The sequence below is a fragment of the Cervus elaphus genome, chromosome 2, assembly GCF_910594005.1.
Source record: "Cervus elaphus chromosome 2, mCerEla1.1, whole genome shotgun sequence".
Classification (NCBI taxonomy): Eukaryota; Metazoa; Chordata; class Mammalia; order Artiodactyla; family Cervidae; genus Cervus; species Cervus elaphus.
Window position 1 is genome coordinate 13,540,400 of NC_057816.1, and position 25,670 is coordinate 13,566,069.

The window sequence follows — 25,670 nt, forward strand, 5'->3', positions numbered from 1 at the left end:
CATTAGCAGGCAGATTCTTATCCACTGTACCACCAAGGAAGTCCTCTTCAGCGTGCTTCAACTGAGAAAAATTTCCTCGGTGTCTCTCAATACAGGAAATACAGGTATCTCTTCTTGAACCTAAGTTCAAGGATAACCCACTTTTCATACCGAGGAATTTAACAACCTGTGAATAAAACCCAGGATTGTCAACCCAGATGGAAGCTCTGGAGTTTAAGAGAGACTCGTCTAATTTCATTGGGTCACACCAAGGAGGTGGGTGGACACAAGGAGCCCTTGGTGGTACCAGGGCTCTAGATCATCCTAGAGTTCAGGCAAATGAGAGAAGTCTGCTCTGGGTCCCTCTCTGTACGGTCACCAACTGTCAACTGAAAAAAGATGCACGACATAGGAGCTGTGAGTTGAGTTCTATGCCTTATCTTACTGAGGACTATAGCCTGAGAGACAGCCTCTGATAGCTCTGAGGAACTGCTGCTGAGAGTGAGGGAGAGAGGCCAGTGTACGTGTGATTTTAGCTAAAGAGTGTGTACAATCTCACTTACATCTCAGTAGGTTACTACTAGTTGTGAGGAACAGGTATCTCAGTCTGTGATTTTAGTGCTTTTCTATGTATAGGAGGACAGAAGAATTGAGGTTCATAAAAAATTTTCTTTTTATAGCTGACAATTTAAGGGCCCGTTTTGTGCACTTTTCCAAAGCACAGTCTGCCTCATCCTGTTCTTTGTCCTGAATTCCTTTCAAGGAGTACTTAGGGCAGTGACTATAGTGGCTAATGACTTAATCCTTCCTTGTAGGACTAGATGGTAAGTGACATTCCTTGTTGTACACAGACTACACATGAGTAGCAACCAGTCTGTCCCCTTGTCAAATTGCTTCTTTCCTTCAGACACATTCATTTTCCTCTGGGCCCTCTGCTTTGACGAAGGGTTTCTTTCTTTCAGAACAAATTCTGGTAGCATCCTCAGTCACACCTCCCAGCCTTCCTAACAGCTGCAACTTCACATTTGCTTGTGCGATCATTTCTGATTTGTAGGATCACCAGTCCCATGTCATGGGCTTTCCTGTGCAGGAAATATAACTATTTTTCCCCTTATGAAAAATTAATTTCTTTTATAAAATTTCATTTATTTGTGTATCTGTTTTTGGCTGTGCTGGGTCTTCATCGCTGCACAGGCTTTTCTCTAGTTGCGGTGAGTGGAGGTGGGGAGGGCTACTCTTCATTGCAATGCATGGGCTTCTCAACGCAGTGGCTTCTCTTGTTGAGGGGCACATACTCTAGGGCACTCAGGCTCAGTTGGGCATGTGGGCATGTAGTTGTGGTTCCCAGGTTCTAAAGCACAGGTTCAATAATTGTGGCACATTGGCTTGGTTGCTCCATGGCATGTGGGATCTTCCCGGACCAGGGATCAAATCCATATCTCCTGCATTGGCAGGCAGATTCTTTACCAATGAAACACAAGAGAAGCCCTCCTTTCTTAAAAAAAAAAAATTATTTAATTTATTTGGTTGCATTGGATCTTAATTGTAGCACGTGGGATCTTCTGTCTTCATTGTGGCATGCAGGATCTTTAATTGCAACATGTGGAATCTAGTTCCTAACCAGGGGTCAAATCTGGACCCCCTGCATCGGGAGCACAGAGTCCTAGCCACTGGACCACCAGGAAAGTCCCAAGTTAGCTTCTTTTCAACTCTCTTTTCCATCTGAGTGGAGGGACACTCTTAGACAGTTCAAGGCTCTTCCCACCGTTGTTTTGCAGTCTGTATAAACCTTCTGGAAAATTAACAGGGTGAAGGGGGAGAATCCACCTAATCCTTAGTTGCTTGAGGTGCACTGTCCTGCTTAATCCTCTGTCAGTTGTCCACAAGGTTGTAACTTAATCTACCTGGGAGATGGAGCTTCTGGGTTATTGACCTATGTGTACCCTTGCTTCTCAAGCAGCAGCAGCAGTCTTGGCCCAGGGGAGCAAGGCATAGAGTTCCAGTCTCGAGAACCCACGGACAGTTATAGCCGTTCCCCCCACCTCTTTGCTTCCCAACCTTAGGTAATCTTTATCTCCTTTGTGCAGAGATTGAGACTGGAGGGAGTGAGGAGGAAACTGAGATCAAATTCTCACCTCTAATAGTTACTCCAAAATCAGTTGCCCTGAATCCTTTCTATGTTATGAGGGACTGGCTTTTGAAACTCAAAAGCCTGGAAACAACTCCCTGTTTCCTCCATTCTTCTATCACAGCTGTAAGCTCCCTACCATAGGGACATGGGCTTCCCTGGTGGCTCAGTTGATAAAGAATCCGCCTGCAATGAGGGAGACCTGAATTCGATCCCTGGGTTGGGAAGATCCCCTGGAGAAGGCTACCCATTCCAGAATTCTGGCCTGGTGAATTCCATGGATGGTACAGTCCATTGGGTCACATAGAGTCGAACATGACTGAGTGACTTTCACTTTCACTTTCACTTTCATAGGGACACCTCTGGTTTTGCTCAAAGTGCTATCCCCAATGTCAAGTATAATGTCTGACTGGCACATAGTGGGTACTCAATAAAGACTGGACTTCCCAGGTGGCGCTAGTGGTAAAGAACCTGCCTGACAATACAGGAGAGGTTAAAGATGCAGATTCGATACCTGGGTTGGGAAGACCCCCCCTGGAGGAGGGCACGGCAACCCACTCCAGTATTCTTGCCTGGAGAGTCCTGATGGACAGAGGAACCAGGTTATAGTCAGTCCATAAGGTCACACAGAGTCGGTCATAACTAAAGTCACTTAGCGTAAAGATTTGTCCAAAAAGTGAATGACTGGGTCTTGCTGCCTCCCTTTGTAACCCATCCAGTAAATGTCTCCCAGAGGAATCTGCTAGAAATGTGGTTATGATGCTATAGCTTATCTGCTGTTCATCTGTTGATCCAATCAAGTCTAACCACCTCTGGTTCAAGTTTCCCTCTAAACAGATCGATTTTATTTCCTACCACACACAAATACCTTAGATGCCTGGCTTGTCAGGCAGCCTGTCATTCAACCAACAATAGTTACGACATTCTTGCTATGTATCAGGCACTGTGCTAGACTCTGAGAAACAGCAGTGACCAGCACAATCATGGTTCCTGCCATTATAGACTTTACAACCTAGCAGAGAACCCAGACAGCAAACAGATACTTGTACATAATTAAATGATTATAGTGGGACTTCCCTGGTGGTCCAGTGGTTAAGAATCCACCTGCCAATGCAGGGGACACGGGCTCAATCCAGGGTTCCTGAAAATCCCACCTGCCAAGAGGCAACTAAGTCTGTGCCCTACAACTAGAGAAGCCACTGTAATGAGAGCCCACACACCATAACAAAGAGTAACCGCTGCTTACTGCAACTAGAGTAAGCCCTCTCACATCAATGAAGACCCAGCACAACCAAAATAAATAATAAATTCTTTGAAATAAATTATTATAGTTATCCAGAGTGACTCAGAGGAAAATTACAGGGTGCCGTGGGGACTAAAATTCAGTCAGGGGTCAAGAAGAGACTCCAGAGGAAGTGCTATTTAGGGTGAGATTGGGTTTACTTTGGAGGGGATGGGGGGTGGAGAAGAAGGGCAGGGGTTGAGGAAAGTGTTCCAGGTGAAGGATCTGGAACCAGTCAGAGTGGATAAGTTTGAGAACTTAAAAGGTCGGTGTGTCCAAGAAGCAGATAACTTGCCCAAAATCACACAGCAAATTGGTAGTAGGGACAAGACCAGAAGAGTTTCTTAGCCAGTGTTAGCTTCTCTACCCATCTGTATCTTCGTCTTCTTCACTGGGTCTTAAGCTAGTCCTCTGAGAAACACTTGCCAGAAAACACATGGGGCATGAACTGAAAATGCAGACTCTTTAAATTAGACCCCAGAAAAATGCATTTTTAAAAGTTCCTTAAGAAATTGTTACAGAAACCAACATAACATTGTAAATCAATTATCCTCCAATTAAAAATAAATTAAAAATTTGAAAATAGAATAAAAAATTATGGAGTACTCAAAAATAGACTTATAAAAATACACAAAACCATTATGGACAATAATATAAACTATACTGAAAAAATATTACAGAAGACGAAAGTAAATAAAAGTATACCATGCTCACGAAATAAAAGACTAATAGCATTAAAAAAAAAAATTCTCACATACTCTAATATTTGCAAGACGGTCGATGCACCGCCCCTGGCTCAAAAGAGTGTAGCTAAATTGATTGGCTTTAAGGTCCCAGTGCGTTAAGGGAAATGTAGTTTCCAATCTCCTCTCCCATCCATTGGAGCTTTACGAAACTAGCCGAGAGGGCCCGGAAATAGCCGAGTATTTCCTGGCGCGCCCTTTCCTGCCTGATTGCATTATGGGAAAGGACAGTTTCCGTTAAATTCTGGAGGCTGAGGCGCGCGACTGGCCACACTCCCACGTGAAGCCCTTCGCGAGCATCGCTCCGCGGGGCAGCTCCCCGCTCGCAGCGGAGCGTCTGGAAGCAGCGAGGAAACTGGAAGTGTCCCGCGGGGGCCCAGAAGCTGATCCCGGAGCCCAGTGTGAGGAGCCTCGGAGTGCAGCGAGGGCGCCATGTCTCTGATCTGCTCTAGTGAGTATCGGCTGCGGCCGCTCGCGGGGCGCTGGAGGCCGGAGAGCCGAGCGTGAGGATCTGCGCGCCTCTGCGGCGCTGGGGTCGGGGCCGGACCTGAAAAACGGGGCTCTGGGGAGGCAGGGCGGCGGCCTGTCAGCCCGGGGCGGGGTTGGGGGGGGTCTTCCTCCTCCAGCGTGAGGTCAATTTGCGCAGCGCTTCATAGTTTACATAACGTCTCCAGCGCATTGTCGCAGGCTGCACAGAGGCAACCCACCTCGTTTGCGCAGTGGATCTGAGGCTTGGATAGCGGGGAGCTGGTGGTGCAGGGGAAAGAGCTCTCCTGTAGGAATCAGGAAGCCAGCTTGTGCAGGATCCGCCTCCAGTTGACTTTGTGATCTGGCGCCGGGATGCGGTCCTCAGTTTCCCCAACTACAAAAATAAAGGCCTTGGCACTGGATGTGTTGTCTGAGGCCCCGCTTGCGTAGGCAGAGCTTCTGCATTTTGCGAAGGTCGCACAGTGAGTTGTTGGAGGTGGTGACAGGCCTGGGAGCCAAACCAGCCTCACCCTGTAGGGCTGATGAAAACAGTTGCACATTTGGAAAAGCCTCTGTTGGTTTACAGCACGCTTGCAAGACTGCAAAGTCGTTATGCCCCCACAGGAATTCTCCAAAGCAGAAATAAAGATCAGGTTTTACAGATAAGGATGTAAGCTTCAAGGAGAAATGTGGTTTTTGTAAAACAGTACAGCTAGTTAGTGGCAGAGCTGTGTGACGGAGCCAGGTTCTCTGACCCTGAATCCATGCTTTTTTCAAATGCCTTGTCCTGTCTTTCCTTTGGATATGTTATTGAGGCGAGTGGGTGTTTTGCATTCTGGTTGTTCATCAGGTTGTTAGTTTCTCATCCTTTTCTCTGTCGGTTTCCTAACTCTCAAGCCCTTGACTCTTCTCAGAACCTCCCCATAAACCCAAAACAAAGGAGAGAAAGAGTGAAGGGAAATGTGACTAGAAAAAGAATCCTTAAGCGTTAAAGAAATGACAGTGTGCAGAGTATTTTCACATTCATTGTTTCAGTCCTGAGGAAGGTCTTTTCAGTATCCCTCAACTCCACGTCATTCGCTGGTCTGTTAGATGTTTACTGAGCATTTGCCTAGCACCAAGTCAGAGAGCAACTACAATCCTGATCCTCAGGGGTGTAAATGGACACTTCCATTGGGGCGTGGTGAGGATGATTTCATCAGTAGAAAGTGTTTACAGTGGAGCTTGGCACCTAGTAAACACCGTATAAATACTTTGTTATCGTACCACTTATCACATCGCTTTGTAATTTGTCTGAGACTCCATCAAGGCCCTAGCCTGAGACTTGAATGGCTTCGTGTGTATCTCCCTGTCCTGCTATATTATGGGTGCCTAAGTGTTTTTGTTCAAAAATGAGATGGGCAGGGATTATTGACAGCTCCCTAGGTGCTTAGCATTTAGTAGTCTTGCAGCAATTATTTGTTGACTACCTGACTGTCAGAGACTGATGGAGAAGCTAGTTAAGTGGCTGGAAAGCATTGTGGGTACAATCTAGAACTGGCTTGGTGTCATGTCTTGATTCCTGTTAGCTGAGTGTAGGGAGGCAAGGTCTTGGGGAGGCCAGCCAAAGGTGAAGCATAGCCTTGGCCCAGGGTCCCTGTCGCCACCCCAGGCTCACCACCTGCCTTTTCTCCACAGTCTCCAATGAAGTGCCAGAACACCCCTGTGTGTCCCCTGTCTCTAATCATGTGTATGAGAGGCGACTCATTGAGAAGTATATTGCAGAGAATGGCACAGATCCCATCAACAACCAGCCTCTGTCTGAGGAGCAGCTCATTGATATCAAAGGTGCCTGCTGGCCAGCCTCAGTCAAGGGCTGTCCTAGCCTAGAGCCTGGGAAGGTGGGAAGGGTGGTGGGTGCACAGCACATGGGAGTCGGGGGCGGAGACGGTGGTCTGTTAGTGTTGAAGGGGAAAGAGTGTGGGAGGGCCAGCATGCCCTAGGTCATGGGTTTTCACACCCACTTTGTCTCTCTTGGCAGTTGCTCACCCAATCCGGCCCAAGCCTCCCTCAGCCACGAGCATCCCAGCCATTCTGAAAGCCTTGCAGGACGAGTGGGTGAGTCCCTGGAAGAGAATTGATATCTTTCCCACTTGAAAAGAGGGGATCACTGGACTAGGACATGGGTGGGGATGGGAGGGATGGAACCTCATTTTCTGTTTTGAGGGGAAGGTGAGAGCAGAGGAGGGACCTGGTTGTTAATGTCACGCAGATCTGGGCTCCACCCTCTGCTCTGTTGCCCACTTGGCATGTCCCTTAGCAAGTATCCAAGTCCTGGTTTTCCCGACCATATTGCATGGATTCGTACCTGTTTCTCAGGATTTTGAGAGAATCAGAGTAAGATTAGAGTATAAGCTTCATAATGTCTGGGACTTGTATTACTCATTGTTAGAGCCCCAGCAGTGAGAACCAGGTACACAGTAGGTGCTCTAAATATGAATGAGTCAAGGACTGCATCTTGAGGACTGTCTGGCTCAGTGCCTGACACAATGAGAGCAATCAATAAACAGCAGCTGTAGTGTTTTTATTCCTTTCTGGTGAGGTGACGGCATGACGCCGGAGATGTGCCGGTAAATTAGAGAAGACGGGTGGGAAGAGCTGGCTCCCTTTCCTGTCTGTGTGCCCAGGGTTTGGCACGGTGAGGAGCTTGGGAGCGTCTGCTCGCGAGTTCAGGGTCACTCAGATCTTGCTTGGGTCACTTGATACCGGTCTAGGCCCCGGGGTTGGAGGCAGCGTCCTCTTAATCAAGGGCTGACTCCTCTGCTGGGTGCTCCCCACGCCTCTCCGCCCTCTCACTGTGGCGTCTCCCTCTCCTAGGATGCGGTCATGCTGCACAGCTTCACCCTGCGCCAGCAGCTGCAGACCACCCGCCAGGAGCTCTCCCACGCTCTGTACCAGCACGATGCCGCCTGCCGTGTCATTGCCCGTCTCACCAAGGAAGTCACTGCTGCCCGAGAAGGTACAGCCTCCAGCCTACCATCCCCCACTGTGGGGCAGGCCTGTTTCGTAATAGCCATCCCTAACATTGTCTTCTCTCTCAGCTCTGGCGACCCTGAAACCTCAGGCCGGTCTCATTGTGCCCCAGGCTGTGCCAAGCTCCCAGCCAAGTGTTGTGGTGAGTGTCCTCTCAGCCCCGCCAGCAGTGGAGTGTGCGTGGTGGCCCATGCGGCCTCCTTTGCAAGGGAGAAGGAGGGCATTCCACGCTCCTCTCACCTTCCTCCTTGTTCTCTTCAGGGTGCAGGCGAGCCAATGGATTTGGGCGAACTGGTGGGAATGACTCCTGAGATTATTCAGAAGGTACGTCATGCTCTCGCTTGGTGGGAAAGCTGATGGACTGTCCCTTTCACTATTTGCCTGGAGTTGAATATTAGTAAAAAACCCCATCCATTTGGAGATGGAGTGGAGTCGTACAGAGCACACACTCAACCATGCTGCCTGGCTTTGTGTTTTGATGTCCCCAGTTATCAGCTTTATGACCTTGGGCTGACTTAACTAATCCTATGTCTAATTTCCCTTGCTACTAAAGTGAGGATGATAGTACCTACTCTGTGGACTTGTAGGAATTTTAAAGATTTTAATTATTAAGTACAGTTTGTTGCTTTTATTAGGGTTCTTTACAGATATTATAGCATTTTGTTACATGTTTTTTTATTTTCTGAAGAAGACAGTACAAGAATTATCACTTTGATTTTATGGATGAAGAATCTGTAGATTCAGACTCAGAAGCACAGCTCACAAGAGACATAGCTGGCCCCTGATTCTGTGTCCTCTGCTGTGTGACTTGGGATCCTTCTTAGTACCAGTTGATAGTTTGTGTCTTTTCCAAGCCATGCAGCTTGTTAGCATCTCAGCTCCCACCTTAGTGGCACAGGCATGGTCTGGGAGCCCTGCCAGCTATTGCCTCTGTGGCCCTGGGCAAGTGACTGCACTGCTCTGAGGCTCAGTTTCCTCCTCTGAGAAATAGTCATCAACACCCACCTCATAAGGTTGGAGTGAATGTGAAAAGAGATAATGCACGGAAGCCTTTAGCACAGAGCCTGGCAGTTGATGATTTCTTGGTGATGGCTTATGAAAGTGTAGATGTGACCACCATTCACTGTGCTTTTTTCTGGCAAATAAATTTGTCTCACATTGAGCTTATTCCCCTCTCCCCCAGCTTCAAGACAAGGCCACCGTGCTCACCACGGAGCGGAAGAAGGTGAGTCCTCTCAGGGCCAGGGCCCAGAGCTGACCTGGAGGAGCTGGTGGTTCCCTTAGGAGGAGAGGGGATGGCCAATTAATTGCTGCACCCACTAACTTCTTGGGGGCTTTTTCTTTTTCTCAGAGAGGGAAGACTGTGCCTGAGGAGCTGGTGAAGCCAGAAGAGCTCAGCAAATACCGGCAGGTGGCATCACATGTGGTGAGTGGCTCGTTCCCGCAGACTTGGGAGACAGGGTCCTCCGGGCTACTTCCAGGGTGGGGCAGGCCAGCATGGAGCATTGTCCAGGGCCTCTGGCCCCCTCTGTTTCTCACCTTGGCCGCTGAGTTGTCAGGGTTTCTCCTCCTGCCCGGCTGTGGCTTTCCCCATCGTCACTGAGGGAGTTGCTGCATCTGGGCAGAAAGCCAAGCACAATAGACGAGGAACAGAAGTCACTCTTGTTCCCCAGGGCTGGGGCTGGGGCCGGGGCCGGGTCTGTTGAGTGGCTTTGTGGCCTCCCTTGATTCAGCCGTGACTGGGTTTGATGTGGCTTCTTCTGCACAGGGGCTGCACAGTGCTAGCATTCCCGGGATCCTGGCCCTGGACCTCTGCCCCTCCGACACCAACAAGATCCTCACTGGTAAGAGCGGGCCCAGCCCACCAAGCCGAGAGGAGGGTTGGGGAAGGGTGGGAGGAGGACAGCAAGGAGGGTGCCCACTCCTGTCCTCCGTGTGGGTCTGGGGACAAAAGAACCTTTGGCAGAGGGGCCTGGGGACCTGACTCATTTTGGGATCTCATTTTGGTCCCCTCCAGGTGGGGCGGATAAGAATGTCGTCGTCTTTGACAAGAGTTCTGAGCAGATTTTGGCCACCCTCAAAGGCCATACCAAGAAGGTCACCAGCGTGGTCTTTCACCCTTCCCAGGTAAGTGCTCCCCTAACACCCTCAGCCCTCATTCCTGCGCCCTGTTTCCGTGGTGTAAGGGCCCAGAACCAGTCCCCCGCCCCTGTTGCCTCCTTGGTGAAGTGACACGGGCCTGAGAGTGCCAACTCTTCAGCACTGGCAGTTCAGGGCCAGGTTTGGGGTCATGGGGTTGCCCACTACTCTGTGTCAGAACTCCTGAAACAGTGGCCTTCAAACCAGGGAAGAAAGGAAATGTATAGTTTGAAAAGCATATTGAAAAGTTTTATGTTAGGGAAGGAAGAATCTCTACGCTATTTTAGAATAGAAACTGCAGAGCACAAAATTCAACAAAATTCTGCCCCTTGAGTATGAGGGGGATGGATAGGTCGATTCCCACAGTCCTCTAGGCCAGGGGTGGAAACTTAATGCTGAGCGTGTTAGTATGTTATTTCTCTTATGCAGTTATGTTGATGGAAGATGGTAGTTGGTTTTACCTTACAGGTTTCAATGTCCTAACTAACCAAAATAATAGGTTGGTGACACTATGTGAGTTCTCTCCTTGTCACCAGTTTTTCTGAGAATTAACTTGGCCCTGACATCCTTAAGTGTGGGATGCTTAGGACATGCCTTCACAACCCCTTCCAGGTCTGCTACTGCTCAGACTTGTGCTGCCCTAGACAGGAGCCATTAACTACATGTGGCTATTTAAATAAAATGGAATTAAACATTCAGTTTCTGAATTGCCCTAGGTGTATATCTCTCTGGTCCTGGGAAAGGGATGGACGGTTTCCCTCTGGTTCACTAATCCTTTTTACCACTAGATGGCAGGGCCTCCTCCACTTGGCCAAATGCTGTTTAATTTCCCATCCTAATAGCGTTTACCCTTTGGCCCACTCAAGCATTGTTGGGTGGATGGAAGGTTCCAGGCCCAGTAGGGCTGTGGCCATCCCCAGTCCCCTTTTGCAAGATGATTGTGGTCCATCTCTTCTGTCTCTGATAATCTGCCTCTTTGCTCTCCTTTTAGGAGTTGGTGTTTTCTGCCTCCCCCGATGCTACTATCAGGATTTGGTCGGTTCCGAACGCCTCATGCGTACAGGTTGTTCGTGCCCACGAGAGCGCTGTGACAGGCCTCAGCCTCCACGCCACTGGTGACTATCTCCTGAGCTCCTCTGATGACCAGGTATCATCCCAGCCAGGCCCAAAGAGGCCTCTGGTCCCCAAACTCAGGCATCCTGGGAGGAGGAAACATCTTACCCAGCTGGGTCCCCAGACCCCGGAGAGAGTATTCCTCTCTACAGAGAGGGGATGACCTTGCCAAGGTCTGCCCGAGCAGGGTCCCTGCCTTCCTGAGGGGCGTCAGAACCTGGGGACCCGCGGTCTCACCGGCTCTGCTGTCACTGTTTTTCCAGTACTGGGCCTTCTCTGACATCCAGACAGGACGTGTGCTCACCAAGGTGACCGATGAGACCTCTGGCTGCTGTAAGTTGTCTCCTGAGTGCTGGGCTCTTCATTCGCTGTGTATTGTTTACTTTAGTGTTTTATTTAGTTGTTGCTCGTTTGTTCTGAAAAGTACATGCTGCGGGTGCTTGCTGAGTGCCGGGCACGTGCTGGCCCAGTGAGCAGGAGCCTACCTTTGCTGTGCTTAGTATCCTGAGGGCAGGCTCTGACCGCCCGTCTGTCTCCCCCCACAGCTCTCACCTGTGCGCAGTTCCACCCTGATGGACTCATTTTCGGGACAGGAACCATGGACTCTCAGATCAAGATCTGGGACTTGAAGGTAGGACATGGCCGTCCCTGTCTGCAGCCCAGGGTTGGAGCTCTTGCCCCTGTGTGGTGTGATGAAGTGCTTATGGCACCTTGCCCCCACGGGTGTCCCGAGAGTGGGGAGACAGGGGCTGTGTGTGTGACACACAGTAGGTGTAGTCTGGGGGTCCTGGGCTGGGCGTCCACCCCTGTTCTTCCTGCTGGTTGTTCTCCCTGAGGGTGGAGGACATCTCAGGAGTGGGAGTTGTCTGAGCTCCATTTTCTTTCTTGTGACCAGTGGGTGACATTTTACTCCCTACTCCCCAACTGCAGGAGCGCACCAATGTGGCCAACTTCCCCGGCCACTCGGGCCCCATCACCAGCATTGCCTTCTCGGAGAACGGCTACTACCTGGCTACGGCAGCTGATGACTCCTCTGTTAAACTCTGGGATCTGCGCAAACTTAAGAACTTTAAGACGTTGCAACTGGATAATAACTTTGAGGTATACCCCTTTCTCTGTCACCCCTCCTCCTCATTTGTCAATGAATTAACTCTAAACTGCCTCTGTATTTCCCGAATTGCCTATAGTTTCTGCTTCCTCTCATGTGACTTCTTTCCTGATTCTGGCAGGTGAAGTCATTGATCTTTGACCAGAGCGGTACTTACCTGGCCCTTGGCGGCACCGATGTCCAGATCTACATCTGCAAACAGTGGACAGAGATTCTTCACTTTACAGGTAGAGGCTTGCCCTAAGATCCTGAGGTCTCTGGGTGCTCTGGCCCAGAAGAAAGTGGGGGAAATATCACTAGGTTAGGGGTTTCTAGTGGCAGGCATGCATTTGCCAAGGCCGCTTTTAATCACTCTCTGAGGCAGTAGAATTTAGTGGCTAAGACAAGGAACTCAGGAGTCAGACTGCCTGACTTTAAATGCTAGCTGCCACTTGCAGCTTTGTGACACTGGGCAAGCCACTTAACTTCTCTGGAGAAATAGTACAGTGGATTCTCCACAGACTCAACCAACTGTGGATCAAAAATATTTGTGGGAGGAAAAAAATCCAGAAAGTTCCAAAAAGCAGAACTCGAGTTGCCTGCACACTGGCAACTATTCATGTAGCATTTACATTATATTTAAAACTATTTGCAAAAAAATTAAAACTATTTGCATAGAATTTGTGTTGTGTTAGTAATTATAAGTTATTTAGAGATGACTTAAAGTATATAGGAGAATGTGCGTACATTATATGCAAATACCACCTCAACAAAGTTGGCACCTCCTGATAGTTGTGTGGTGTCTGGTACATGACTTTACCTTTTGGAACTGTAGTTCCTTCATCTTTAAAAGGGCGTATTGACACTGCTTTGCATATTGTGCCGGCCGGTGCCTTGGAGGTGGCCTGCATGGGGACAGGGTGCCTCTTGCACCCTCAGGAACTGAACGAATGGCAGCTGCTGCCATCTTTGTTAATGAAGTTCTTGTTCTCATTAGCGGGTGGTGGGCGGGGCACAAGCACCTTCTCCCACCCCAGATTCTCCTCAGTGTGTGTCCCAGAGGTGGCCAGGCCTGATGGTTTGGCCCATGGGTTTTCACCTTCCCTGGGCCCCAGTGCCTTGATTTGGAGCAGAGTCAGTGGAGTGGCAGGCTGGAAGCACAGGGCAGCTTTAGAGTGGGGAGCTGGTGGGCCAGCTGTGATCCTGGGAATTTGCCCTGATGTCCATGAACTACCTGAGCCCAGCGAGGAGGGTTGCCTGATGTCTTCTGCCCCTGACCCAGCCCTGCCCTGTGCCAGGAGCCCAGCTTTCCATGTGAGCTAGAACAAGCTGATAAGACTGTTCTAGTTACACACAGGGACTTAGAACTAAGTACCAACAAGTCCAGCTTCCTGTCAGTTCTCAGACTTGGAACTGAGCCAGGCAGAGCCGATTTGTAGCTGCCCCCGAAAGCTTATGTGGTGGGGGACTGGTGTTCCTGTGTTCACTCAGCCTAGCCACACACAGTGCCTGCCACGGGCCAGCCCCAGGGAGGCTCTGGAGCTCAGTGCCGTGTGGGTCACCCTAGAGCTCTAGCCTCGGGGGTTTACATACAGGTCACAGGGATGGGTGGAGAGCGTGTCATCAGGGGTTGATGCTGAGACCCCAAAGAGGAAAAGCCTCCTCACTGTTGTCTTGTCTCTCCACAGAGCACAGTGGCCTGACCACGGGGGTGGCCTTCGGGCACCACGCCAAGTTCATTGCTTCCACAGGAATGGACCGGAGCCTCAAATTCTACAGCCTGTAGGCGGCAGCTCTCTGGACCGGAGTGGGGCCTCGTCTCAGTAGTGGGGATAGCATTAGGGGTGGGGGTGGGGGGCAGGGGAGAAGAGACTACTGGGGGGGGTGGGGGGTGTATGGGGTGGAACACTCGCATCATTTCACTCTGGTCCCGGTGGTGGCCTGAGAGCCGCAGTGGCATGGACCACCCTCATCCGTCACCCACTGAGGGCTCAGGGTCGGCCCCAGGGCCTCTCTCCGCGAGGAGTTGATGGAGTTGATGGCTGTTCCACACCCACCGTGTTCTGGTTCCCGTGAGTTGGGGAGAGGCTGAGCCAAGGGAACTGTGAAGGGGCTGGGCTGAGGGCTCAGGCAGGTTTTTGTAAGCAGCGCTCTAGTTTCATTAAAAAAAGAAAACAACAAACATAGCCACCTTCCTGTGTCTGTTTGTAGCGGGGAGTAATCAAGGGGAGGGAGCACCAAATAGGACTTCGACCACCAGGATGCCTGTCGTTCTGTTGTTTCTTTAATTGGACAACAGAAATTAAAAAATAATCTACAAGCCATTTGCCAGAATGATTCTTCCACATCTCTGCAGGCCTTGACTTTGTGATTTATAGGGTTTCATGTCACCTGCCTTGTGGGATGGCTCCCATGTGAGCCTGGAAGTGGAAGGGGAGAGTTCTGAGGATCTCGCTGCCACAGAGCTGCCCATCTCTCAGGACGTCCTCAGTCCTTCAGTCCAAGGTGGCAGGAAATCTGTCTCAACTGGCCTTAATCAGAAATGTTTCTATGACTCTGGTATTTGAAGATTAGAAGTCAAACTGGTCCAGGAGGACCCAGGCCAGCAAACAGTAAATTAGCAGAATGTCAGGGAACTCACACCCCCTGTGGTTGGGGAATTAAGGTAGGGTATCTGTGTAGCTGCTTTGGATGGTCAAGAAGGGCCTCTTCTAGATGATAAGCTGGAGGGTGACTGATGGGAGCTAAAGGGGAGGAGTGTTGCAGTTGAGGGAAGGTTCCGAGGCTGGAAGATCAAGGTCAAGATGCATGCTGCAGGTTCGGGAAGCCAGCATGACTGGAGTGTGGTGCCACTGGGTATGGCCTTGGGAGGTCATCAGTACCCTTTCGAAGAGCGGTCCCAGTGGAACGTGGGGGGGAAAGAATGTGAGATGACATTTTGTTCATTTTATGCCTGAAACAACCTTGCCTTTAGTTGTCCAGCAACTGGGCAGCTTCCTGCACCCCCATGGGGCCTCAGGCACCTTGGCAGTCCAGCCTAGAAGGTGGGCTCTGCAAGCCTGGGGACAGACTCCGGGCTTTGGCACTAAGTAGAGTAAGGCCACAGACAAATTGATTAATTTGTCTCTGTTTAGTGTCCGTTAAGATTAGTGTACTTACTAGGATGTTGGAAGGCTGAGGTGGGCTTCCCTGGTTGCTCTCTCAGTGGTAAAGAATCCACCTGCTGATGCAGGAGACTCAGGTTCAATCCCCGGGTTTGGGGAGATCCCCTGGAGAAGGAAATGGCAACCCTCTCCAGTATTCTTGCCTGGGAAACCCCCTGGACAGAGGAGCCTGGCAGGCTAGAGATGGGGTCTCAAAGAGTCAGACACAATTTAGCCACTAAACAACAAGGCTTAAGTAGGTTAGTGTGTGAGCAGTGTTTGGACTGATGAATGCGGTGCATGCTGCACATATTTTAACTGCTGCTGCAGCTTTTACTTCTGCCTGCTCTGCTGTTTACTCTCCCTGGGGTCCCTGCCTGCCAGGAGAGTGTCCTCATGTTACCTTGGAGGTGTTTATTCATTTATCTTTTAACTATTAAAACTTAGGTTTTAATCTCCTTGAAGGCAGCACCCTATACTCTGCTGGCATTCAAATTCATTGCTGCAAAGAGGCAGACAGTTTCAGCTCTGGGGCTTCAAACAAAGCCCAGAAGCTGACTCTGTCTCTCCTCAGAACACAAAAGACGAAGTGGTGGGAGGAAGGGGGAGGGTGGGGATGGATGACAGACTGTTATTTCAGCCAAAATGGAATGGGAGCTGTCATTCCTGCCATGTCTAGATTTCAGCTCATTGCCTTGAAGGTGCATCTTTTGGAATTGGGTCTCAATTGATAGATTGTAAGAGGCTCGTCTTTTCTGGGCTCCTGTCATTAGGCTCATGAATTTTTGTAATTCATGCTTACTGCATTCTATGTGAACTTTAGCCCTTTGACGATCCATCTAGACCTGTCCATGCATGAGGACCCAGTCCCCACACGCACCCCTGTGCCTCTGCTGTCGAAGGTTGCTCAGCCTTGGGGCACTGACCAAGACAGCCACCTGGGGGCGCTGTAGTTACACTAGTCTCCCCGGTAACAGAGGCACCAGGACCCAGCTCTCAGCACCAGTCAGGCGCTATCATCTGCATTCCACAGACAGAAAACTAAGTATTATAGTAGAGCTGGGATTGTAAACTGGCTTCAGAGACAGCTGGCTGCCCTAGCGTCAGCTGAGACAGGAGCAGGCAGCTCTGTGGTGTTCCAGGAGTGTAGGGCTGTGGTTAGGTGTGGGCTCTGGTGTCAGGCCTTAACCCTTGTGGCTCAGTTGGTGAAGAATCCGCCTGCAATGCAGGAGACATGGGTTTGATCCCTGGGTTGGGAAGATCCCCTAGAGAAGGGAAAGGCTACCCACTCCAGTATTCTCGCCTGGAGAATTCCATGAGTCCATGGGGTCGCAGAGTCGGACACGACTGAGCGACTTTCACTTTCACCTTTTTGGTGTCAGAAGCCAGGTTTGAATCCCAGTATTACAGCTTTCTATGACTTTGGTCTTCATGTCTGCTTCTGCAGGTGTGGGCTTCCCCAATGACTCAAGCAGCAAAGAATCTGCTTGCAACGTAGGAGACACAGGAGGTGCAGATTCAATCTCTGGGTCGGCAATATCACCTGGAGGAGGGCATGGCAACCCACTCCAGTATTCTTGCCTGGAGAATCCCATAGACAGAGGAGCCTGGCGGGCTATAGTCCATGGAGTTCCGAAGAGTCGGACATGACAGAGCATGTGATGGATTATTAATACCTTCTGTCTGTAAAACTCAATTAGTGCCTCAAATCAAACAGGGCTGTTGAGCTGATACGTGCCTCCTGGGAAGACCTCCATAGCTGGCTGCTTCTCTTCCTTGCTCTTGTCTGCACTGGAGTGACACTGCTGGCCCTGGTGGCCTTGGGATCCACACCTGTGTTATAAAAGTGGGGCCCCACAGGGCCTTCTTCATTTGTAACTCTTCCATTTATTAAGCTCTGGTGACACAAGGTGCAATGTGATGAGGCAGGGAGGTGGGAGCATGCAGGTGATATGACCCTGGGCTGTAGACTTCGGATAGAGGTACCAATGCAGAAGATGGGGTGCAGCTGTTTTGAAAGGCAGGTAAATCTGGGGAGAGGTTGACATAGGCATATTTTAGAGAAGTAAAAATTCCCTAGGTTGTCCCAGGATAGGGGTGGCTGGTGCACGGAGAGGCTCTGGCAGCCCCACTGCCTTGCCCAAATTAGGAGGGAGGAAGGAGCGGGGACGGGGGCAGGAGACAGACAGTGTGGGGGGCAGCGGGGGGCAGGATGTGTGGAAATGCCCCACAGACTGTGTTAAGGCAGGTTGGGAGACAGCCAGTCGCAATCAGCATCTTGAAGTCTTAAGATCTCATCTGAAGAGTTTCAAAATTTGGAACAGGTCTTAACCACGTTTTAAAAGTTTTTTTTTTTTTTCTTCTTATTTCAACTGTGAAACATTCATTCAAAAGGGTCTAAAACATATCTTTTCTGTTCAAAGGATAATAAACACCCTCGTACCCACCACCCAGCTTAGGAAAGACAGCATTGAGGGCCCGCTGTGCACCCTTCCACAAACACATCCTTCTTTCTACCAGGCAGAGAAAACTGCTACCCTACACTGATATGGGGTTTTATATTTATGCCACTATCTATGTCTTCGCTTTTATAATTTTGCCACAATCTATTATTCTTCCTTTTTTTTTTTTTTTGCTGACTTTTGTACTTTGTATAACTGCAATCATTCAGCTTGCAATCTTTGACTTTATCCACTCAACATTCTTCTTGAGACTTATCAGTACTGACACTCACAGCTATTGTTCAGTCACTAAGTCATGTCCGACTCTTTGCAACCCCATGGACTACAGCACACTAGGCGTTCCTGTTCTTCACTATCTCCTAGAGTTTGCTCAAATTCATGTCCATTGAATCAGTGATGCCATCCAACTACCTCATTCTCTGTCACCCCCTTCTCCTCCTGCCCTCAATCTTTCCCAGCATCAGGGTCTTTTCCAATGAGTCAGCTCTTTGCATCAGTTGGCCTAAGTATTGGAGCTTCAACTTCAGCAACAATCCTTCTAGTGAATATTCAGGGTTGATTTCCTTTAGAACTGACTTTTTTGCTCTCCTTGCTGTCCAAGGGACTCTCAAGAGACTTCTCACGTAGCTGTAGTTCTTAACTATTTTGCCAACAAGTGCAAGTGGCCAAACAGAACTACCCCCCAGGTTGCTGGAATAGCATTCACTGAGGATGGGGACAGCCAGGTTCCCAGGGCACATTCATCCTGGGCAGGGTGCTCCAGGGGAGTGACTCCCACTATCCCGCTGAGGTACTCTTGAGTCGGGTGATTGGGAAGCATAGCTTCTCCTTTGTTGTCCCCAGGGGAAGGGATACAGTAACACTATGATGTGGCAGAGTCTTTCTTCTGGCCCTAATCTGCCAGCTCCTTGTTTGTGCTGGGTTCAGGCAGTGGTGGGGGTGGTTGTCCCAGCTCTTTCCCCTGAAATGACCATGAATCTAGGGTCGAAAGCATGCTGTTGCAGCTGTTTGATGTGGCTAGCAGGCAGCAAGATTCACTCACTGCATTCATAGTTGGAGAAGCACCAGCGCCCTCCTCTGACATAATTAAGGGGCCAGGGTCCAAGCTTTGTAATGATCAGCACCTTAGGTTCTTGGCAGTGGCTGGATTCCATGGAGATAAGAGGCCAACTCCTTTTCTGGGAGGCCAGCCTGTAAGGGATAAACTTGCACAGGTTATCCTTTACATGTAAAGTCCCAATATAGGAATACCCTACACTGCTCTTATATGTCCTAATGTTGATAATGGACATGTGTGTGCTTAGCCACTCAGTCGTGCCCAATTCTTTGCGACCCCTTGGACTGTAGCCTGCCAGGCTCCTCTGTCCATGGGGATTCTCCAGGCAAGAATACTGGAGCGGGTGGCCATGCCCTCCTCCAGGGGATCTTCCTGACCCAGGGATCAAACCCAGGTCTCGAGTATTACAGGCAGATTCATTACAGTCTGTGCCACCAGGGAAGCCCAATAATGGACGTAGAGATTTCCAGTTATTTTGCAATTATAAATAATGTTTCTGTGAGCATTCTGGTGCAAGGGTTTTCCCTAGGATATTAACCTAGGGAGGATTTATTATATAGATCATATATATCTATATCATATATATTATATAGATCATATGTATATCATATATGATATGTAATGACAATTTTTAAAATTTATTTTATTCAAGTGTGGTTAATTTACAATGTGTTGATTTCTGCTGTACAGCAAAGTGATTCAGTTATACATATATTTATATATTCTTTTTTATAATTTTTTCCATTGTGGTTTATCATGGGCTTTGCTGGTGGCTCAGATGGATCTGAGGGGTGTATATATAATAGCATCACTGCTATATTTATATATTTTTGGCAGCGCTGGGTCTTCATTGCTGGACGTGGGCTTTCTCTAGTTGCAGAGAGTGGGGGCAACTCTCTAGTTTCACTGTCCAGGCTTCTCATTTCTGAGGCTTCTCTTGTTGGAGAGCACAGGTTCTAGGTACATGGGCTTGAGTAGTTGTGACTCACAGGTTTAGTTGCTCTGCAGTATGTGGAATATTCCTGGACTGGGATTGAACCTGTGTACCTTAAAGTGGCAAGCAGATTCTTATCCACTGTGGCACCAGGGAAGTCCTGTAATAGCATCTTGAAGTTTATTTTCACATCCATGATTGCTAATAAGGTTGAGCATCTTTTTATCCACTTGTAGGCCATTTGAGTTTATCTTTTGCGAAAGACCTATGCCTGTTTTCCTATTTGGATTCTCTTTTTCCTGTTGATTTGTAGCAGTTTAAATATATATATTTAAATATATTATACATATATTTATATATACATTTATATATATTATATATTTTTATATATTGATCTATTTGTAAATATATATTATAAATATATATATTCAATATATACAATAATATATTATATAATATTATAATATTATAATATTATATAGGATCATATATTATATGTATATTGTAATATTATATTATTATAATATATATTACAATTATTAAAATATATTATTGTGATATATTATATTTTATTATATCATAAATTATATAATATATAATATATAATGTTATAATATGATTATTATAATATAATATACATATGTAATATATAATTATTATATTATGTTATATTATAATCATATATATCATATATAATCATATATAATATAATATGATCATATATAATATATAATTATATATGTAATATGTAATATATAATTATATATTATTTATATTTATACATATATACACAAATATTTATATTTAATATTTTTATTAATATATTTAAATATAAATATTTAAATATATAATATATTTAAATATATAATAAATATATATTATGTATGTGATATGTATATGATATATATTATATATAATAAATATTATATTTAAATATACTTTTATATTTATATTTGTATATTTATAAATATATAAATATATTTATATTTATGTATTATATATTTATATATTATATATAATATATTTTATATATTTAAATATAAGCATATATATTTATATTTAGCAGTTTATATGTATATATAAACATTAGTAATCCCTTATCAATGTGTTGCAATTACATTCCCAGTTAGCCTTGCCTTCTCACTCTTTTTTATGGTGTCTTGTGATTTTTGGCTTGTGAAATTCTAGTTTTGTTTGTGACTCTGAGAATTCTTTCAGACTTTGGCTGAAATCATTTTTTTTTTTTCTGTCAAAATTTCCATCTGCTTATCCTTGAGCCCAGGGATTACCTTAATTATTACCCTGGGATCACTTAAAGTTAAATTCAGCCCTTGAATGTTCTCCAGATTGAATTTTTGAGAGACTTCACCCCTGCCCTAGACTAAATCTAGACCAGAGAAGAGGGAATTGTACTCTTAATTCTCAGCGAAGATTTTTTTTTCTTATCCATCCATCCATTCATCACCATTATCAAGATATGCAAGATCCCATGTAGTCCTCTTCCACCTAGTGGGTTTGTTTCTCCTGCTCTCTGGCCTGAGAATGTGGCCCCCTGAGTCCCAGCTTGGATGGGAAGTCTGTCTTGAAGCTCCCTGCCTCTGGCAGCCCCGGGGCTGATCTGTGGTCCGTGTGCTCATCAAAGCAGAACGCCAGGACCTCCAGGCTTCTGCAGAAATCCCCAGAATAGAACCTGGTTTCACTTCCCAGAGGTTTTGCTTTTACTTTATTTTTGGCCTCTGTGCATAGCCTTTAAACAAAAATTAGTTCAGCAATGATTTCAACGTTTTTAAATACATGTGTATAAATATAGTTGTTTACTTCAAAAGACTGATCTGGCTATCTGGTCTTCCTACTGCTGCAACAGAGTAGCACTTTTAGGTAAAACGCTCTTACAGAAATGCCTGGGCATGGAGTCACACTTGACAGAATTGAATTTTTCTTAAGTTGAAGAAACAGGCTGTGAAGTGTTCTCCTTTCTATTGAAGGCAAAGTGTGGGCTTCCAGGTAGCTAAGTGGTAAAAGAACCCATTTGCCAATGCAGGAGATGCAGGAGACTTGGGTTCGACCCCTGGGTTGGGAAGATCCCCTGGAGAAGGGAATGGCTACCCCCTGAGTATTCTTGCCTGGAGAACCCCATGGACAGAGGCGCCTGGTGGGCTCAGTCCACGGGGTCCCAAAGCGTCGGACACGACTGAGTGACTAAGTACACATACACACCACAATCACAGTGTCAGGATGAGGGAGCCTGGTGTAGATGGAGAGATATGGGATCCTCTTTGGCCTCACCTAGCTGGCACAGCCCCTGGCCCTCTCCCCAAGGGGCAGGAAGAGAGAAACTGACAGGCTGCCAAGCAGCTCTGCTTCCTGCCACAGGTCAGCAAAAATAGGTTGTTATCGACCCCATCAGGTCTGACTCAACTGTTCCTGAGGCTCAGGTGCTTTCTCATATCAGGAGGTGGTTTGAGGGAAGGAAGAAGTTTTAAATTGGGCAAATCTGAACTGGATTTAGACAGCCAGGAAAGTCAAAGCTTAGACTGCTTCCTTTCAGGGAAAGCACAGGAAACTTAGCACTTGCAGGGGCCTTCACTGTTCACATTCTTTGTACATTTGCTTCTTCAAACAGAACCCTTTGATGTGGGAGTGTTGACAGAAGTCTGTATACCATGGAAATTGCACTTGACAAAGCTACCATCAAAATCCTGAGCCTGTATACATGCAACCGTGGGAGGAAAACTCCTGCATTTTGATATAGGAGCATGACAAAACAGTGAATGGATACTTTTCTGACTGTATAGGGTAGCAAAGTTCTTTGCCAAGTTCAAAGAGGAAAAATAAGAGGGAAACAATATCCATTGTTACATAATCCCTTCAAACACCAAGATGGAAGGACCTTACGAAGAAAAATTCATGACCAACTCAGTGGGAAACCTAAAAGATGAGGATATCCATCCACCCCTTGATTCGCGAAAGCGCTTAAGACACAAGGGAAAAAACTTGGGAGAGTAGATAAGAGAGACGAAGAGGCAATTTATTAGATATTAGAGACTATAAAAGATTCTTGGCGTGGGACTTCCTTGGTGGTCCAGTAGTTTAAGGCACCTTGTGCCTATGGCTTATTCATGTTGATGTATGGCAGAAGCCAACACATATGTAAAGCAATTATCCTCCAATTAAAAGTAAATAAATTAGAAGAATCTATCTTGCAATGCAGGAGATGTAGGTTCAATCCCTGGCCTGGAAACTGAGATCCCATATGCCTTGGAGCAACTAAAGCCTGAGTGGGGCAACTCCAGAGCTCCAGAGGTTGCACACTGCAACTAGAGAACTCACACACCAACGAAAGATCCTGCATGAAACAACTGCAACTAAGACCCAATGCAGCCAACTTAAAACAATAGCAAATAAAATTTTTAAAAAAGAAAAAAATGCTTAGCCTCTAATGAAAGAAACCTATTTTAAATCAGTGATGCTGTTTACCTAGTGATGCTCAGATAGACAAAGCTTTAGAACGATATGACCTGTGGTGGCAAGGCTGTGAGGGAGCAGGTACCCATACCTCGCCAGAGCCCGACAGTCACGAGGGGTGTAGTTCCCAACAAGTCTAAGATTTTCTTCCAAGAAAATGATGTACAAAGAATTACAAACATTGGCAGGCATATTCAGGCTCCCCAGGTGGCGCTAGTGGTACAGAACCCGCCTGCCAATGCAGGAGACTTGACAAGGGACCCAGGTTCGGTCCCTGGGTTGGGAAGATCCACTCCCCAAGTAGAGTGGCAACCCACTCCAGTATTCTTACCTGGAGAATCCCATGGACCGAGGAGCCTGGTGGGCTATAGTCCATGGGGTCGACTGCAGCGAGGTGGCATGCATGCATGCAGTTGTATTTAATACCTGTTATCCTTAAAAATAGACTTGATTTCCATCAAAAGGAGATCAGGGAGTTCCTCACGGGTCTAGTGCTTAGGATTTGGTGCTCTCACTGCCATGGCTCAAGTTCAGTCCCTGGTCAGGGAACTAAAATCACACAAGCTGCCTGGCCAAAACTTTTTTTTTTTATTAAAATGTTTTTTAAAAATGAGATCAAATATATAGTTCAACCATGATATGGAGGAGAATGCAGCTTTTAATAATGATAAACAATGACACAAGATGTTTACCTTTGCATGAAAAAAGTTAAAGAGAAAAGTCAGTTATACATTGTGATTCCAGTTGGAATCTGTAGATTCACACTTGGTTTAAACACAGCATTGGTGCCATTCCCAGAACCACCCTCCCAGGCTGTTTAAACGCTCACGATGAGCTTGAGTGATGAGGGTAGCGGTAGGAAGAGTTGGCCCTGGATGGAACTGAATCCCTGACCCCTCAGAGTGCGTCAGCCTGGCTCCTCCAAGCAGCAACAAAGCCGAGAATTGTTACTTCACACTCACCTTGAAGAGCATAGCCCACAGGCCCTGTACAAGCCAGCAGGTTGGACAGGACAGGTCATTCCTAGTCACAGATGGTAAACAGTCTAGCTAAGGGGAGCTCCTTAACTAACTTCCACAGCAAGGGTCTGTGTCTTCCTGCCTGAGGGCTCTATTCTGCTGGAAAAGTCTGAGGCAACCACTTATCTCAGCCCCTCCTTATCTTGGGCTATCAGCTTGTCCTCAAATAGGCTAGGAAAAAAATATTACGTAAGCATTAGGTTTGGGGCAGCAGCAGGAGAAATTCTAGCAGTTGATAGCACTCAGTAAATGTTGCCGTTTTGGCTTCCCAGGTGATGCTAGTGGTTAAGAACCCACCTGCCATCTGTTTGTGTCCTCTTTGATTTCTTTCATCAGTGTTTTATAGTTTTCTATGTATAGGTCTTTTGTTTCTTTAGGTAGATATACTCCTAAGTATAAAACACTGATGAAAGAAATCAAAGAGGACACAAACAGATGGAGAAACATACCGTGTTCATGGATTGGAAGAATCAATATTGTCAAAATGGCTATTCTACCCAAAGCAATCTATAGATTCAATGCAATCCCTATCAAGCGACCAACGGTATTTTCCACAGAACTAGACCAAAGAATTTCACAATTTGTATGGAAATACAAAAAACCTCGAATAGCCAAAGTAATCTTGAGAAAGAAGAATGGAACTGGAGGAATCAACCTGCCTGACTTCAGACTCTACTACAAAGCCACAGTCATCAAGACAGTATGGTACTGGCACAAAGACAGAAATATAGATCAATGGAACAGAATAGAAAGCCCAGAGATAAATCCACGAACCTATGGACACCTTATCTTTGACAAAGGAGGCAAGGATATACAATGGAAAAAAGACAACCTCTTTAACAAGTGGTGCTGGGAAAACTGGTCAACCACTTGCAAAAGAATGAAACTAGAACACTTTCTAACACCATACACAAAAATAAACTCAAAATGGATTAAAGATCTAAATGTAAGACCAGAAACTATAAAACTCCTAGAGGAGAACATAGGCAAAACACTCTCTGATATAAATCACAGCAAGATCCTCTATGACCCACCTCCCAGAATATTGGAAATAAAAGCAAAACTAAACAAATGGGACCTAATGAAACTTAAAAGCTTTTGCACTACAAAGGAAACTATAAGTAAGGTGAAAAGACAGCCCTCAGACTGGGAGAAAATAATAGCAAATGAAGAAACAGACGAAGGATTAATCTCAAAAATATACAAGCAACTCCTGCAGCTCAATTCCAGAAAAATAAATGACCCAATCAAAAAATGGGCCAAAGAACTAAACAGACATTTCTCCAAAGAAGACATACAGATGGCTAACAAACACATGAAAAAATGCTCAACATCACTCATTATTAGAGAAATGCAAATCAAAACCACAATGTGGTACCATTACACGCCAGTCAGGATGGCTGCTATCCAAAAGTCTACAAGCAATAAATGCTGGAGAGGGTGTGGAGAAAAGGGAACTCTCTTACACTGTTGGTGGGAATGCAAACTAGTACAGCCGCTATGGAAAACAGTGTGGAGATTTCTTAAAAAACTGGAAATAGAACTGCCATATGACCCAGCAATCCCACTTCTGGGCATACACACTGAGGAAACCAGATCTGAAAGAGATACATGCACCCCAATGTTCATTGCAGCACTG

The 25,670-nt window shown here is 46.7% G+C and overlaps 1 protein-coding gene across 1 annotated transcript; it reads left to right on the plus strand.

Moving 5' to 3' along the window:
* Positions 1-4,343: 4,343 nt before the first annotated feature.
* PRPF19 (pre-mRNA processing factor 19) lies at positions 4,344-14,137 on the plus strand. The gene is made up of 16 exons (XM_043872841.1): positions 4,344-4,583; positions 6,278-6,427; positions 6,621-6,697; positions 7,457-7,598; positions 7,681-7,754; positions 7,874-7,936; positions 8,796-8,837; positions 8,964-9,038; positions 9,381-9,456; positions 9,630-9,739; positions 10,743-10,898; positions 11,128-11,197; positions 11,410-11,495; positions 11,795-11,965; positions 12,094-12,199; positions 13,640-14,137. Exons 1-16 carry the CDS (start codon positions 4,565-4,567, stop codon positions 13,735-13,737), a joined length of 1,515 nt encoding a protein of 504 aa, XP_043728776.1. The 5' UTR covers positions 4,344-4,564; the 3' UTR covers positions 13,738-14,137.
* The last annotated feature ends 11,533 nt before the right edge of the window (positions 14,138-25,670 follow it).

What these genes read in the sequence shown, in the direction of transcription:
- PRPF19 (XM_043872841.1), top strand. An exon ending in AGTCACTGCTGCCCGAGAAG is followed by an intron (nt 7,599 to 7,680) that starts GTACAGCCTCCA and finishes CTTCTCTCTCAG; the next exon opens with CTCTGGCGACCCTGAAACCT. An exon ending in TGGTCTTTCACCCTTCCCAG is followed by an intron (nt 9,740 to 10,742) that starts GTAAGTGCTCCC and finishes CTCTCCTTTTAG; the next exon opens with GAGTTGGTGTTTTCTGCCTC.